Source organism: Anguilla anguilla, chromosome 15 (assembly GCF_013347855.1).
Source record: "Anguilla anguilla isolate fAngAng1 chromosome 15, fAngAng1.pri, whole genome shotgun sequence".
Classification (NCBI taxonomy): domain Eukaryota; kingdom Metazoa; phylum Chordata; class Actinopteri; order Anguilliformes; family Anguillidae; genus Anguilla; species Anguilla anguilla.
The window spans coordinates 19171285-19189765 of NC_049215.1; the positions used below are offsets into that span (position 1 = coordinate 19171285).

Below are 18481 nucleotides of genomic sequence, written 5' to 3' on the forward strand. Positions count from 1 at the left end.
CCGAGACAGTCGTTTTGTGGAGTCTGTCAAGTGTGGAGAGCCTGTCATTCTGGTCACAGATTTAGCATCTTTCTTGGAGGTGTCTGTAAATAGCGGTTAGGCAAAAAATTGGCTTTATTTAAGCTGCAGCCTTTTCAGAATTGAGATTTAGAGGAGCAAAAAAAAAAAAAATCTTATTAAAGTTCCTGATGTGTCTATCGAATGGCAAAAGGAGAGCGATGTGGTGTCTGCCTAATTGTCATGCAGATGTGTGTGTCAGAATGGATGTCTGGGTGAAAGTGCTGTCTGATTCTGCAGTTGTATTAAATGAGGGCATTCGTGGAGGTTGCAGGATTAAACCAGATAAAAGGCAAAAAAGAAAAATCGTCAGTAATATGTGAACATGAATTCATTTAGAAATACATTTTGTAATGAGTAAATGCAGTACATGGTGACAGAAATAAATGCTTCAATCAATAGATAAATAATGTCAATGTAAATAAGTGTAGTATAGTGTGTTTAATAGGCAGTCACCGACCAGCCTACCAAATAGTGTGAATCAGAAGCAGCCTCATAGATTACAATCCCTTTATTGTACGATACGTATGTATTTTATTTGTTATTATCACTGATCCAGAAAAACAGAGCTTCAAATGGAAAGGAGACGCACGTTCTACCGATATTGTGCTCCAAAAATACCTCTCCCTCCATAACTGCATGTTGGGTTTTTAAGTGAATTGGCAGTTTTCAACAGAATGGCCTAATGAAAAAGAAGGAATTACCCTTTCCTGTACATTTAATGTGATGCTCAGCACACTGAAGAATACTTTTATTCAATAACAGTGCTCGAAACAGTTTATGTTCAGCTTGGAAATCGGAACTAACTGATTGACAGATTCTCCCTTGCTCCCCCTTAAAGGGTCCTTGGTCCACTGATGTCTTGTCTTTTATACCAGAATCATATCTTGCTTGTTTTGAAATATCCGGTTTATGTATGCTTCTATCCATGTTAGTGATTTTTTTGGTATTTTTCAGTTTCTCTGTAGTCAACACATACATTTTTATGACATTTCAACAGCAAAATGCAAAACAGGCTATCAGCTACATACAAGTTATTATTATGCTACTCGTGTTGCATCTTCTTGGAAAGCTGCCATGGAAAAAAATTTAATCATGTTCTAATGAGATCCCACTTGTGGCTTGGTGGATTATTGTTATTAATGTAATAAAAGACTAATAGCTGCAAAATAAGAGTTTTATGATGTGAAAATAAGGTGAAATTAATCCAAACAGTGGTAATCTCCCCTGTAGGACTGTGCAGGCTCTAGGTTGCTTTCTCCACAGGTAGTGCTGAGGAAATATATCCAATAATGAGTAAGATAAGTACCATATTCAGGCACAGAAATTCTGACTTCTTTTCAGTAGAGTAATGAGGGTAACCATGAAAGTGAGAAACATTCTCTTTTGTATTTATTGTCAGAACTTACCAAGAAGTCCCTTGATGCCTCCCTGCCTGCAGCATGCGATTTGTTCTGCGATGGCTCTCTAACAAACCATTTTTCTGAAATCCAAAGATGCAAAAAATTGTGTGTGTGCCTGCGCTTGTGTATTTTGGGAGTATTTTTGGGAGGCTGGTGTTGTTAAATTCTCATGTGTCTAGAAACATTGTATTGCTCTGTTGAACAGGAAAGAATAAAGAAGGAAAAAATTGTATGGTAGCTCCAAACCTGAAATAAATGACCTGCCACTTTTAAGTCACCACACACATCTGCTCGCGGGCACACACACACACACACACACACACACACACACACGCACACACGCATGCACACACGCACTCATGGCCTTAAGACAGACCACTTGAGCACCCTTGAGGAACATATTGCTGTATTCTAGATCCAGTACCCAGCGCTGCCACCTTCCACCCTCCTGCTGTTACATCACCTGCAGAGCTTTTAGAGATGGGGAGTCATTAGAGAGGGTGGAATTGAATTTGCAGGACAGACTGGAATTGTGGTGTATTTCACTCTTGTCTGAGTGCAGTTTAGAGTGAAGCCTAATGTCAGTTTTCTATGGGCCATTTTCTCTTTATCTGAACCTACAGAAAAAAAGGTTTTAATCTTATAATGCCTCAAGGCTACCTCATCCCAGAATTGTGACTGTTCACCTTTTCTGTTTTTAATTAATTCATTTATTTTTAATTTAGGTAAGATTTGTTTGAGATGCTCAAAATGATTTTATTACTTGCGATGTCTTTGGTAATGCTTTGTCTGCTTTTGAGATGTCAGCTGTCTGGTACCTGACTGCGTGGTGTAGAAAGGCCATGGGTGTCCCCCGTCCTTCATTCCTAAGTGTGACAGAGCCTTATCAGGGGATGCAGCAGTGACTGATTGAATGAGGGCAAGGCTTCAATATACTCTAAACACCAGAAATGGGGGAGAGACATTTACTCCAGGAGTTTGTGTGTGCCTACATGCCTGCAGAAAATCACAGTGCGCTCATATCCAGTCATATACACAGATGCAGCTAAAAAAAAAAGATTCATGCTAAGGTAAAACCAAATATACCCTCACAATGTTTCAGTTCTCCCCGTAATTTAAATCCCACACAGTCTGCCATCAGGTTGACAGGGTGAATACCATATAGGTTGAAGTGGGGTCCATTAATAATACATCGCTGGGTGCATTCCTTGTTTTCCTCTAACCATTTGCAGCCCCGGTTCAGAGACCAGTGTGCCAAAGTGCCGCGCGCAATGCAGATTGTTTCAAACAGCAGGCAGCCGGCACAGACGTCATGGCAACGTGCTCATGGGGATTTTCTGGCACTCCGTGGCGAGCACCGCTCCCTGCTGATTACGTCTCACCGCTCCCTCGGTGGCACTGAGTGTTTTGGTATTCCCACGATGCAGCGCAGTCTGCGGATGTGTGTGGGCGGGTAAATTGTTGCTTTTAAACAGATCGCACTCTGGAGTGGAGTCGTTTGCAGTGTGCTTGAAACGGTGGTAATAAGACTGTTGTCAGAGCGTGTTTCTTCCCGCTCCAGATAAGGGCATTGACGGGCCGGGAGGGTGGCAGGGGAAATCTTTCTTCTGGTACCCACTCACAGTAGCTGTAAATAGACCAGATGTTAATGAGATGGTGGGCTGAAGCAGGAGCTGACTTCCTTTGCTCCCCCCGCTTGTGGTGCCTTCCAAGCCTGAAGCTTTCAGGGTTCTCCTGAGTGGTGGGTTAAGGTGAAGAAACCATTCTTGGTGCAGCAATGGTCCCTGTGGTTCTTGTCTGATGGGGGGGCTTCAGGTGGCAGGGTTGTCCCCACCTCATTGCTCATTAGCTAATCCTCTGCTTAATCAGGCACCTGAAGACAGCCTGCACCAGCTGTGCGGTTAATCATTGTTATAAATTGTACCCTTTTTGATATTTATTTTTTACTATACCACCGTGTAGGCATCTGCCAGTCATTGGACATACCCCATATGGCAGTAAAAACCACTTAACCAGTATACTATTCCCACGCGACACACAGAAAAATGTGTGCTTCATCCCACCCCCCAGTTTAACTGTTTACTGTGGTTACTTTAAGCATGGGTAATTAAGTATGCAAATGTTTCTGGTAACATTCCGTTACCTACCACCATGTTACTCCCAACACTATTACATTTTTAAAAATTTAAACTGACAGATGCTGATAAGTTTTTTTCAGATGTTTTGTATGTCTGGTTGTCTCATGTTATCCTATGCTATCTTGCAGCTGAAGTGCTTGCATACTCGCCTGTGAACTCACTCCATATACTCAGTACTGTGCAGTCTCTCCCTGGTGACCACTGGTCACCTTTTGGCTGCTGGGAGGAATTAATGCGAAGGTAATCTGTGGTAGTTTGACCTATTTAAACTCACCCAGCCTCTGGTGGGTTTAGGCCTTTATGACTCCCTGTCATTGACGAGGCTGAAGGCTGAGGCCACAGGTCCCTGCTTGCTGAGAACCTTCAGCAACTGGGCCTCTTGTGAGCCCATTTTATACCTAATAATGGCAAGTATCATGTAGCATTACAAACTCTCCTTAAGCCATTAGCCAATGTAATGGAAATAGTCATAGCTAATACAGAGCCAAAATGGCTCATTCCTTTGGGTCTCAGACGGTGACCTGTGCTGTCAAGATCAGTTGGCAGGCTTCATTCCAGTAAGCAGGCAGTGCTTAGTGGAAGAACCTGCTGTGATACCAGACTCTGTTCTGGCCACACTGTCAGAATGTTTTTGCTCTGAGCTATGCGCATAAATATATGTATGCATAACTCGGTCTGTGCCAAGGCCCGATTCATAAAAAATTCCCAGAGTTAAAAGCACTAAAGTGTGGGGAAATACTCAGGATAAGAGGAAACCCTAGGCTAAAACTGAGAACTGTTTCCTCTCATTTAAAGTCATTCACAGGGTTAGATCTTATTATTGCTCATCAAACTTTGAAAACATTGGAGGTTTTAATGAGGTCTTACTTGAGTTCTTAAGAGTACAGTTTGCTGAATGCTTGAGGATAAATTAAGCTGCATAAATAACTGCAGCTAGCTGATGCCTTTTATCTGAAATGGAACATCTTTAGGGCTACAATGACAGTGAATTAACCTGGGAATACCAGTTCTGCTAGGCAGAGGTTTTTGTGACGGGTTTAATCAGAGCAAAAGTCACATCAAGAAGGCGAAAAATTGATGCCATCCCTCTCTAATTAAAGGTGTTGTCAGCACTGAGAGACTTGAGGTAAATATCAAGCTATCCTATGTGGGTTCATTGTTTCATGTCGTGTGTCGCTAAGTAGATCTCCCATGACCCGCAATTTGCGTGTGTGTGTTCATGTTTAGTTCGTAGCTTTAGAGTACATGTTCACAAACATCAGGTGGCTTTTCCTTCCCTGGGAGATATAAAGCTCTTTTGTCTAATACTTGCACTGTAATGGAGTTTAGTCCCAACTCATTTCTGTGAGCTGCATACAACGACCTTTATAAATTCATGCACATGACAAATCTATATACAATACTTGGAAACTCTCACGATTTTCCCAGTGAATCCTCTGAAATTCATTCCTGTCAACCAGTCTCCTCCCACTGTTGCAATTCTCCCATTATTTTTCCTGCTTTAGGACAAATTTTCACATTTTTTATTTCTTTCTGTTATTACAACTTGCCTGTGCAACATGTAGGGTTAGTATAACTCAAAAATTATACTGGGACCACCCGGACAACAATATTCCTACACTACTTGTGTTGTCTCCATGGTTACATGTTCATGAAGAGAGCTGCTATCCTGAGTGATTGATTTGAAGGAGAGACAAATGGAGGGTTCAAAGAAAGAGAAACCCGTGTAAATTTGAAACATCCTAGAAAGAAGAATTTCCCTTTCTTATGGAACGTTTCAAATGAAAGGGGAGTGCGTTTTGGGAAATCTGCCACATTGATTTTTCTGTCAAGCATTTTTCCGTCAAGTTCAGTATTTCCATTTAAAAGGTAGCCCCTATCGTTCTAGTTAAGTAACAAGCCAGTGTAATACTAGGTTTGCTGTTACTCCTGTAACTTAGTGTTAACATTCAGTTTAATCGTGGTTCAAAATGGCTTGTCACTCTAGTCCGTTTGCTTGAAAACTGCTGCTACACTGTCATAGCAAAATCATAGCGAAGCTGTATTCCTTCAAGTTCCTATGTGATGAGATGCAAGCTAACAGCCTAACAAGATGGACACTTGCAAAGTTTAATAAATACGGTATGCATACACAGTTCATATTATATACACATACACATACTGTATACAAACTGCTAAGCTAGCTCAGCGTTTATGTTAAGATATTCTATGTAAAATATGTTTTCTTTATCATACATTTCACTTTCTGCAATCACTAATTGATATTATTTTATTTTTTTAATCCAATAGTGACGTGACATCATGTGAGACCACTGGTTTCAATGCCAGGGGAGGCTAGATACATAGCTATATTGTAGCCAGCATATGAAGTGTGCCATAGGTGTGCAGTTATCAGTTTTTAATGCCCACCTTCCAGCTGGCCAGAATTGAGTATTCATCCAGACTATGCTATAATTCACCATATTTCAACTGTATATTAAGATGGATTGTAAAATTTAGATGGTTATTCGTAAATTGGATTTTTGTTGAAACGTACATTTATAAATGAAAATTAACATCAAAATACTGTTGCAGTGGCCTTATTATTTTGTTATTTTCATGCTTAAAATCACCAGTATGCAGGAAACAAAAACTTTTTTTTTTTTCTGGCAGAGGACCCTCAGATGCCCCACTTTGTAAAATTTATCAGATCCCAAGGTTGGCAAGTATGCTATATACAGTTGACATTCAAGTTCATCTTTTCACCTGACAAAGAATTTTTAAGCATTTGAAAGGCAAATGGAGAATTATGTTAATGTGACTGTGAATGCAGAATATGTTCATTGAATGCATTCAAACAGGAGTGCAGGAGAGGTTTTGGTGCGATACACAGACATGTAGCATGTTTTAGTGTGGAAAAAAGGCTTATTTCTGTTTGCAGTGTACACCCTAGAAACTATACATTTTAAAATGAACATTTACGGCTTGTTGAGAAATCTGCAGCAATACCAAATTTCATAAGAAGGTTTTTTATGAGACTTCCAACTGCTCAAATGATTTTAAACGCCTGAGGAATGCAGGCTGTTCTCACTAAACCAGTAGGACAGTTTGCTGCACATTAACATAAGGAAATATGGAAGTTAAAGCATAGCACAGGGAAGATTGTACTACTTGTCAGTCAGAGATTAGTTGGCTGTTTGAGCGCATATGATGCCAGATGTACAACCAGCGGCCATACTAGCCTATAGCCCAGTCATGTCAGACTGATGGAGCTTAGCTGGCTTGGACTTGTTTAGTACTTGGATGTAAGACCTCCTTGTGAAGTTGAATTGCTGACTGAATGGTGTTGGTAGGCTTGTGTGGAGCCTCTGCCTTCAGGGCCCAATGGAAACCCAGTGCTCCATTGCGGGGTGCACTGTGCTGTAGGAGGTGCTGTCCGCCAGACGAGATGTTAAGGTGTGGGATCTCATTCACTGCAGTCATTAAAGATCACATGGCACACATGGAAAATTGGGTCCTCAGTGAACACTATCAGTTTAGGTAAAGGTAAATAATAGTAATTTCTCTCTCTCTCTCTCTCTCTCTGATTTACTGGTATTAGCAATACTGTATCTTTTGTCCCGGAATTCACTTTATTACTACAAATACTTATATATTATTACTACAAGATGTTCCCCAAGTTAATGGCTTTTTAGGTTCTGAAATATATGAAGTTATATCTTCTCCATCGAAAATTTAAAATGAGTTAAATGAGTCTTCCCTCAAATGATTTGTGTTAGGTTTCGGAAGCAAGTTCTTCATGTTCACCGGAATCCTTTTTACAGTAAGAATAAAAGGGTCCCTGGAGATTTAGCTAGGTAATCTTCTATTTTTAAATGTACTTATTTATTACTGTGTGTGTGTGTGTGTGGTTAACAGCATGCACAGTAGGAGATACTTTAATGACTGAAACACCCCTTTGCTACCCTGCCATTTTCCTCCTTGTGATCATCCCTGGCATTGAAATGCACTATTTTCATAAATGACTCAACATCTACTCTGGGCCTGTTTGTGTCCTTGCTCAGACAGTGTGCAGGACTGCCCGCCCCCACCCACACTCCTACCCCCACAAGCACTAACCTTGGTCATGGTGCCCTTGTCATGATATAATGTTCTACATCTTGGTTTGTTTTTTGCTTTCTTTTAAAGAGCATCAGTCTGCCCTGTGATGGAGGGAGGGACAGTCCAGTTTGGTGATGCATGACTGTCCTCTCAGAAGCAGGGTACAGACGCTAGCTGGAGGGAAGGGATAATGCAATGAGACATCTGTATTTCAAGGTTAGGAAATAAGATGTCTACTCCTGCTTCAGACGGAAAGCGGCTTCTGCCATCACTCCCAGCTGGCACCATGGTTACCAGGCGCTCATTACCACACTGTCTGGCGCCGTAATAAAGCGCCGGCATCCCCTTTGAAGCTGGATTGCAGGAAAAATGCATTTTATGTGCCTTCCGTTTTCCAAAACGGTATTTAGCAATTCCCTCTAAGGCATTGTACCGTTTTTCTTCAGTGGTGGTGGGGATTCATTTCTGAGAAGACTGCAGTCAGTTCTGTTTGAAGTGAAGGCGATATGAATGCTACAAAGTGGCTTTCTTAAATTTGTAATGAAGACCTGTGAAAGCCTGCTTTAAATGTGTCTAAAAATGTTTCCAAGTTCATTTATTCAAATATAACAAGTAACTCCATTTGACTTGTAAGAAAAAAAAAGAGTAGGTCTGTAAAATTTGTAATGTCACTCTGATGAGGCTCTGTGCTTCCTGTTGGAATGAGGCCAGTTGAAGTGTTAAAATTTGCATTTTATATAACAGCTGAAGATCCAAAGAACTAAGCTTCCTTTCCTTTTATCCGTGAAGAATTATGACACACCATTCAAATCCCCTTCCCAGTTGAGTGAAAGTTTGGAACCTGCAAAAATATATCTCTGAAGTTATTTGCCTAAATCAGAAAAAGAAAAGCTACAGAATATTCACAGTTTTTGAACATACCTAATAAGGACAGTGGCAATGGGCAAGGACCAGCACAGGTCTTAAATCTTACAAGCTAGCTATCTGTCGATGTCCAGTTGTTTTATGCTATTTTGTAAATTCTGTCTATTCTGTCTAATTTCAGCTACATGCTGGTAGCTGAAATTAATTAATTATTATTTTTATTTTTTTGCTTCTTAATTTACCAAATGAAATATTTTACAAAACATGTAATCACATCTAAGTCCAGCAAGGTTTACAGTACATTTGATGTGATTAATGCACTAGCCTGGGAGCATGTCTCATTGAATTCTGCTCACAGCACGCACATCATTTAGACCGATACCTACGAGCGGCTCTGTGGTTTCTGACTGCACTAGGACTGCTGTGGTCTTCTGCACTCCTTTGTGGAGCTTTTTATTGGTACAGTGATTCTGTAATAATGCTGCATTGTGTACTGCTGAGTTATTTTGAGCTCTCAGGAATTTTCATCTCTTCTGCTTTCAGGTTTTTCTTTCACTGAGTGTCCAGCATGTAGTGTTGTGTAAAAAACTAAACAGTTGCTTAATTGGGTTAAGGATTGTGTGTTGCAGTAAGTTTGTACAGAGATCAAGTAAGATGGTCTTACTGCAATCTTAAAATATGCAAAGGTCAAACAGCCAACCTAACACATTGTTCACTTCTCCTTAAACTTAAATCCTGTACCAAAATCTCCCATATCAACTGAAAAGTTTTAAATGTCTGTGATTTAGTCAGTATGGGGATTAATCGCATAGTTAAGTGATAAGTTCAAGCAAGGTCCTGTAGATAGTATTCTGTAGGATATTAGATCAAGCAAGACTGAGGCTGGGGACACAGTATGTGTGCACACAGTATACTGTAATTAAACGTACTGAGCGTTTTGGAACCAAGTAAAGATGTTGGTCAAGTAAATGTATGAGGTATTGTATAGCTAATTATTGGATTAGTTGAGGGGGATATTTTAAATGTAAATGTTAAAGTAAAGTGCTGAGTGTTTAATGCTCAAAAAAGTTGTATTTTTAATCACCAAGTAAATATTTAGGGAATTTTAGAGTCAGGTAAAAGGTGGGTCAAGTGAGGTGAATATAGTAGCTTTTGATTGCCTTTTCTGTACACTGTGTTTTCTAGATGGGGAAATAACATGTTATTTAGTGCAGTCATCTGAGGCAGTCATAACAGCACTGTCTTCTGGAAAGTATTGTGGGAGACAGTGCTGTTCTAGGGGACTAAAGTTACTTACTGCAGCTGGATGTTGTTTGCTTATTGCGTTTCTCATTTGAACTGATTATAGCATGCCCCAAAGCTGTTTTTATGCATGTAGGCAATGCACCAAAAACTATGTATTTAGATTTATTAAAATAACTCGTACTTGTTAAATGCAAGTAAGCATTCATTTGACTGCTTGGTTACATTTTATTCATGTATTAATATAATTTGCTCCATCGTCAGCAAGAAATGATATAAAAACAGAGAAGAGGGTGTCTATGGAATCTAACCGTCTTGCATTTTGTACATAATTTCAAGTCAGGCTGTTTAATGTTGCAGTGAGTTTAAATTTATTTTTTAATGATGCACTGAATTACCTTATTTCAAATCAAACTGTCAGTACAGCATGACAAGGATTGAATTAATAATGAAACACTTTGTTGAAAAAGAATATGAGGGAATAACAGAAAATTACAGTTACTGCCATTTAGCAGACCTTACTGGTGTTGAGCACTTTTTTTATCGTGAACAACATACACAATTATCATATTTTACACAGTGTCCATTCCTACAGCTGGGAATGTACTGAGACAATTCAGGTTAAATACCTTTCGTCAAGGAAACAGTGGCCTGATCAGCCTTTGGGTGATGCGGGGAGGCCATCTTGGTTCCTGCTGAGTATAACAAGCATCTGGTCCATGGTCCTGGTTTTGAGTGTGGAGATGATTCATTTCCAGGTGGCTTCTGGGTGGGAGATCCTCAGAAGTAGTTGCAATAACATTACTCCAGTCAAGATGACATGGTGACATGTACGAATCTGCAGTTGGGCCTGTGCCACAAGGGAGACATAAATTGAAAAGGGGGTAGATGAATCCATTTTTCAGAACTGGTCTTAGTGATCAGTCAAGAAAACAAGGGGTCAATGTCAGAGTCAATGTTAAATGTCACATCCTTTTTAAATTTCAATATCTTTACTGTCATATGTTTCTAGGTGCTTATAAAGAGTGGTGGGTTGGAACCCCACGTGTGAATCTTGGATCAGAGTTAGTGGGTGAGGATTTGGGTAGCCCAAATGCATGTGAATCATTTGCTGATTTCACCTGTCAGTCAAATGCAGATGCGCTACCATTTACATCCTGAAATTGTTTTTTCCAAAAATCTTTTGGGATTACTGGGAAATTACCAGGTATTGCCCTCCTGTTACCAGAATATCTGAATTGAGGATTGCCTGTATGTCCTCAACTAGTCCACCTTCCATATACTCCATAGTTTTTTTTTTTTGTTTTTTTGTTTTTTTAGAATTTAATTCTTTAAGATTTAGTGACTCCGTTGGCCACCTGTATTGAAAATAAAGAACAAAGCAAAGTTTGAGCTGTAAAAATAAATGCTTGGTCGAGTTGATTGACTCTAGATCTTGAGTGTGTTTTAACTGTCATTCATCTGTGTAACACATTTGAGTTAAGTAACACATTCTGGTTTAGGGACGGTCCTCTGTAGTGCTCCCTGATGAGATGGAACTGCTGGGGCCTTGCAGCTGCTTCTCAATGGTCTACTACGCACTGCTCCAAGTTTTCTATCAAGGGTGAAAGGGCGAATATTTCTCAGATTTTTTCTCTCTCTCCATCTTTCCCCATCCCCATCCCCATCTCATTCTCCTCCTCCCCTTTGAAATTGTTCCTCCTCTCATCTCTTAAATGATTTTCATTAAGTTTTAATGAGGGGAGCATCTGAATGAAATGTAGTTTTGGGCAGAAGCCCTTCAAAAAAACGCCCTCTCTCCCTCTCCTTCTTTTTCCCTCATGGCTGAATTATCTCCATGGCCTGTCAGCTTGGTGGGTGTTATTTATTTAGGCCTATGTTTTACTGATGGTCATACTCACCAACATCATTCTTTCTCCATTTTTCTTTGGCCATTTGACGGCTTGCTGGTTTATGTTTTCACCATAAATGTGGCAACTAGAGAGAGAGAGAGAGAGAGAGAGAGAGACATGGAAAGCAGACAGCATGCTCATGGGTTCTGTGGGCGAGACTATCACGTGCAGGGACGCTTGGCTGGTTGGCGTTGCCACCCACTAATTGGGACTGTGAAGCTCTGTGCTGGGAGAAAACACATGCTGATGAAATGCCGTTGTGTTCTGTAATCAATGATGGCAGCTTTTATTATATTTGAATCCTTATCATTAGGGAATGTTCTCTCTTTGTTGATGGAGTTTACAATGTTTTGTTTCCACAGAAACATAATTTTTGTCAAATCAGATGTGGGCAGTGAGCCTTTTTTTCCTCAAATACACGGTTTGGTGAGAGTTATTACTTAAATGAGCATATTTTGCAGAAAATTTGGAGTAGAGTCTCCTCTTCAAGGCTGCATATAAACCCAAGAATGTGTTTCTGTGGCAAATGACTCAAAATGAAGGAGCAGGTGACTCCATACTTTATCCAAAATGTTACCTGGATGGCATTTTGGATTAATCAGTTTATCTTATAGCTGCTTTATGCACAACTTTTATGTTCACAGATAAACAGGGAAAGAGGGAGATCACAACATAGCAGCCTTCTCTATGTTTTCTAAGGTGTTTGTATTGTTCAGTTTTATACTTGCAAATAAATTGCAATTTTGCCAAGCATTTTAGACCTAGACTGTTATTAGGAGCCAATTTAGGATAGTTCGGTGCTACAGTAACAATATGGCATGACCCTACATGCAGTTTCAAGAGCTAGCCCTGTGATGGAGAGCTCCAAAGACCCTTTTCATGCCAGGAGAAAACCTGGTGTAATAAACTTTTTAAAATTGTTTTAAATTTATTAATTAATTGTTGAGTAACAACTAAAGCCAGAAGATCTTGTACTGTATATCTCCAGGATCAGGGTTGGGGTCCACATGCTGCAGATGTTGTGCTGTCAGGGTATAATACAGTCACAGGAGCACATGACCCAGCCCTTGAGGAGCCTGTAAAAAACGAATGATGCGTACGCGCACAAATGAGAAGAGCCCTCCACACAATGCAGGCCACTTCTCCCCCCCTGGCCGCGCCGCACGTCCTGCTGCTTATCTGCTAATAAATGCCAGACAGCTTCTCAAGAGTGCAGGCTTAACATTATCTCCCTGTGGTTAAAGAGCTGCCCCAGACATGCCACTGCCTGTAATGGGAGTTTGCTCTCATCTCTGCTGTTATCCTGCGAGGAGGAGCAGACTACAGAGCACCAGGATTGACACTGTTTATGTCACTCAAGAAACCGCAGGCTGCAGGCGTGCTTGGTGATCCCTGTTACCTCTACAGATGAGGTAACCCCCCCCATTAGGTAAAGGGGGCAGGTCTGCAGCAGAGCAGAGGTGTCTTTTGTGGGCTTGTCTAAAGCAGCTCACTTACTCAGTGCATCCCCTCAGGGATCTGTTAAGGTCTGCTGTGTAAAGATTCTTCAAGGTTAATTTGTGACCAGAGGCCAATGAAGCCTGCTGTCTACAGTGTGCAGTCTATTGTACACTTTTCATTAGCATAATGCAAACTGAAGAATTGGACAGTGAAAGATTTAATGTTTAGCTATGTAATTGTTCACCGCGAGATTAAAGAGGACTTGCTGAATAGGCACAGCCTTACCATTGTAATTAATAGCTTAAGCAATGTTTAGCATTATTAAATCAAATTCATCCTCATTATCAGCATTATACAGTTAATAGCAAGTTGAAATTGAATTTATTAAAACCAAACCTATGTCTGAAAAACGAGAGAACATACTTTGAGTCTTGGTTTGTTTTAGTAGTTTTTTTCCCCTGTGTGTGTATAATCACAGTGTACATTTAGGCTTATGTCTTACGCTGCTAGCAGAAAAGCAGTTGGTCCTATGGACCGCTCAGCAGTGATTGGTGGGAACCTCTCCTCTGCTGAATTTTTATCAGGAGGCTGGCTGAAGACTGCAGGGGGTCAGGTCTGAAGGTCAGCTTGCCTTTCTGAAGATGATTTCCATAATCGCTGCTGTGCTGACCTTAAATGCCTTTGTGACTCTGGAGTGTTACACCGTAAGTGCGGTGCATCGGGGATGGATGTTTTTTTTTTTTTGAGACCCCAGGGGGTAATGGTGGTTCACCTTCCTGTACCGTGCACACAAAGCAGGCTGTACTGCACTCTCATTTGATAGCAGTGTTGAGCAGTGGTCAGGAAACTCGACTCCTCAGTGGGGTACAGTAGCTGTACCCTCAAGACAAGCATTTAAACCTTAAACTGCAGTGAGTAAAATTTCACCTTTTCGATAGAAAACATATCTGAACTACAGAAGTCACTCCTGATAAGGATGTCTGGTAAGCCAGTGCCTCGTGATTATCCACCCTATTGTCAACAGCATTTTTGACATAAGTAGGTCATGTAGGCGGGCTGAACAGACTGCTAGTAAATGTTGACATTAACTGAGATTAAACAGTTGGGTTGCTTTAAATGAAAGCCATAAACCACCATTGGTTTTTCTCCCAAATGATAAAGACATGTTTCTGGTACTTACTGTAATGTGCCTTATGCCTTGATGGTTCAGTAGGACGTGAGAGTGATTGGTGAGCTGTCACACACTAACAGAATGAGAATAAAAGAGAGGCTTGAGGGTACATGATGCCCTCAGTAAGTCATGCGAGCGGCTGTACCGGAGGGGACAGGGGAACTTTAGGAGGGTCATGCCTCCTTTTTGGCAAGGCAGTAAACTTGATTTTCACACCTGTGTACATCGCTCAGCGGAACAGTATTCCTGTGATAATGTGCGCTGTTTTCTAACCCTCATTAAAATTCTGTACACATAAAAATGAAACGCCCCATCACCGTCACTGATTCACAGAGACACTCGTAAAGGCCATCAGAAGGTGTATTGTTATACAGACATAATTTGTCCTAATCAGGTCTGAAGCAGTGCAAATCCAATTCCAGTAGGCCTAATGTTGGTACACTCATGGCCAGGACACATAAAATGGCCCCTGCATTTTCCCCTATGTGAGCCTGTGTGGTATGGATGCCTGTGCTATGGTTTAGGTGATCACCTCACCTGTTTTCTCTCACACAGTTTCTTTTCCAGCCTCTTGTGCGTGCCCCCCCCCCCCCCCCCCCCCCCCACCCCATGCTCATGCTCTTATTCTTCACTTTCTTGAGTGATGCATTTGTTCAGGGATTTACAAGGCTGTTATGGAAAATGACTGACTAAGGAGAATACAGTAACACTGATAATGAAAGCTTCATCTACTTAACCATTCTTTAACAAAGTCATTTGACAGTGAGGTCTCTCTTACAATGATGTAACAACAAAAAGGCTGAATATGACACATCAGTGCTGTCTTGCAGAAAACACGCTAATTAAAAATACAGACATGTACAAACAAGCAGATATCCAAGTACCATACATACACAAATCCCAAAACAGTGGAGCAGATGTCTGATCAGAGCAGTGCACATTTAAAAACTGATGCTATAACAAACATAGTTCATTTTAGATTTGTATCTGATTCAAGTCATCTAGTCCAGGCGTGGAGAATGGGATCTGATCATGGGAGTACTGATTCGGTCCCCCTTTGCTGCTGTAACAGCCTTCACTCAGCTGGGAAGGCTTTCCACTAGATTTTGGAACATGGCTGCGGGGATTCACTTCCATTCAGCAACAACCGCATTAGTGAGGTCGGGCACTGATGTTGGGCATCCCAAAGGTCTTTGATGGGATTGAGGTCAGGGCTCGGTGCAGGCCAGTCATGTTCTTTCACACCAAACTCGGTAAACCTTACTTTGTGCATGGGGGCATTGTCATGCTGAATCAGGAAAGGGCCTTCCCCAATCTGCTGCCACATAGTTGGAAGCATACAGTACATTGCTCTAGAATGTCATTGTATGCTGTAGAATTAAGATTTCTCTTCACTGAAACTAAGGGGCCTAACCCAAACCTTGAAAAATAGCCCCAGAGCATTATTTTTCCTCCACCAAACTTTACAGTTAGCACTATGCATTCGGACAGGTAGCGTTCTCCTGGCATTTACGAAACCCAAATTTGTCCATCAGACTGCCAGGTAGTGAAGCGTGATTCATCCCTCCAGACAATGCATTTCCACTACACCAGAGTCAAATGGCAGTGTGCTGTATACCACTGCAGCCAATACTTGGCATTGCGCATGGTGATCTTGGGCTTGTGTGCAGCTGCTCAGCCACGGAAACTCATTTCATGAAGCTCCCGACAAACAGTTCAGCTCCAGCAGGGCAGAAATTTGACTTCTTGGAACGGTGGCATCCTATGACAGTGCCACATTGAAAGTCACTGAGCTCTTCCGTATGACTCATTCTACTGTCAATGTTTGTCTATGGAGATTGCATGGCTATATGCTTGATATGCACCTGTTAGCAATGGGTGTGGCTGAAGTAGCCAAACCCACTAGAAGAGGTATCCACATACTTTTGGCCATGCATATATATGAACTCACGGATGACATCTGTTGCATTTACTGTAGGGTTGAAATATGGTTTTGATGTCCCTTGTCATTCTGTTCTGTGGCAGTCTCCTCACAAACCTTATGTAGATGGACTGTTATATTTTTACACCACATTATCCAACTCTTTCTGTATACATTTAGAAAGTTTTTTACCCTCAGCTACTTCACCATATTGTGAAACAGGTACTTGATACTTGTTGTTAAGCTAGACACAGTTCCATAAGAGGCTGCCTGGTTGCTGGATGTGTTGTTGGTGAGCCAGCAGGAGCCGGTCTTATGTCCAGACTGAATAAATCCTAATTACTTCAAAGGGTAGTGATGGGCACTGTGCTTTATAATGCCATCCTTCTGAACCGAGGCCTTGACTGACTTGGGTCACTAAAGATCTTTACGAAAGGGATGTTAGCCCCATTGTCCTGGTCAAATTCTTTAACCACTATCTCCACAAACAATATAAAACTGGCCATCTGATTTAGGGCTGCTTTCACAGACAGAGGTTAAGCTTAATCCTGGACTAAATTTAGTTTTGTATGGAAAATCTCAATTCACAATTGAATTTAGTTTAAGAACTAGGCTCAATCTGTGTCTATGCGACTAGCCCATTGTCTTGTAACTGGAAAGGGTGACTACTAATGCTTGAAATTACTACTAATGCTCTACCAAGGGAGTGGCATGGAGTTTCAGAGTGCATCCTCATGTCTTCAGTTAAACCACGACAGATGTATTCATTTGTATGGACGCCCAGTTTTAAATGAGATTAACGGGGAGGCACTGTGTGCTTTGATGTTATTAACCACTCAGAAATAGCTTTTTGAAATAATCCTGTTACAAATTTGCTGATAATGTAAGAAGGCAATGATGCCAACACTCTGAGGACCTGCGAGTAATAAATGATGTTAATATGGACATGTGGAATTCATAATGAATTTCGGATAAGTTCTAGCATGTAAAAACTGATCTCGATATTACAGATAGTCTCACTTGCACGTGCATCCCCCACCTTCCCTTCACCCCCAAACACACCCACGATTTGAGTTTGGATGGCTTCACTCTTTGTCAAAGGCAGCACCTCTAATTTTACTCAATAAGCTATGAATAGCATCGTAACAGAGTCAGTGATTGATAGGCCAAATTAGAACGGACTTTCTGACAGTGGACAACAGAGCCATATCTGATTTATATGTCAGCTGGTGTTTGGCTTTACGAGTCACTTGTGCGAGCGGAAAGCATCCCGTAAACCTTTTAACTGATCATGGTTTTAATCATGAGGGAAGCTTAGAGACTGAAGAGTCGGAGGATTTTTATCTTTTGTTAAAAGTGGAAGAGCAGGGCTGCTGGGTGGCTCATGCCACTATCACACTGTTCCAATGCGTAGGCCCTCGGGGGTTAGTGTCCCTCACAGACCATGCCAGGGCTCACTGTGGTCGGCAACACCACCGGGCAGCACGTAATTTGTAATAGGTTGTAACATTTCCCAGGGAAAGATGCATTTTGTTGGTGCACTAGTGACTCCCTATGGTTGCACGTGAAGTGAACTCAGAGTTCTGCTTGGCCTTCATTAATGTTTTATGGTGGCGTAAGGTGCACCGTCCAAATACAGATGAATAAAGAAATTTAGCATTTGAGTTCATCCTTAACCAGATATCATACTTTACTATTCCAAGACTCTGCTTTCCAGGCGTTAATACAGCCAGCTGTGCCAGATGGCTCTTAAAAATGTTTGAGTATATGCCAATCATTCCTTGCACTTTATTTCAGTTTGCCTACCCTGCTTGATTATAACTAGTCATATGCAAGTCATCGGTGTAGCAGCAGTAATATTTTAATATGAGGGAAAAATGGAAATGAGAAAATGTAATAATTGCATGCAGATTTTTATGTTTTTTGCCATTTATTTCCTTTCACAGTGGAGTTTCAATACATCGACTTGGCATCCCTGAAATCTGTCCGTCAGTTTGTGCACAACTTTAAAGACCGAGGCCTTCCACTGCATGTTCTTGTAAACAATGGTAAGTGACAGAATTGTCTTCTTCACAATGCATAATTTATATGATCGACTAACCATCATTAACCTCAATAGTCGGGTGCAGATGAAGACCCTGTTTTGGTTGCATTGCACTCATTTCTCTCAACAGATTTTGAATCATCGGGTACATCTGTGTTGTTCCTATATCAACTTGTACCGGGGATCTCCAGTGCTGCAGTTACAGTACAGACCTATCATTTAGTTGAAT

The 18481-nt window shown here is 41.1% G+C and overlaps 1 protein-coding gene across 3 annotated transcripts in view; it reads left to right on the forward strand.

Annotated features, from left to right (window-relative positions):
* dhrsx (dehydrogenase/reductase (SDR family) X-linked) overlaps positions 1–18481 on the forward strand; it is a 71610-nt gene that overhangs the window by 32448 nt on the left and 20681 nt on the right. For all 3 annotated transcript variants that reach the window (XM_035393384.1, XM_035393385.1, XM_035393382.1), the window contains exon 4: positions 18155–18256. In XM_035393384.1, coding sequence (XP_035249275.1) covers positions 18155–18256 — 102 coding nt within the window. The remainder of the gene's footprint in view (positions 1–18154; positions 18257–18481) is intronic.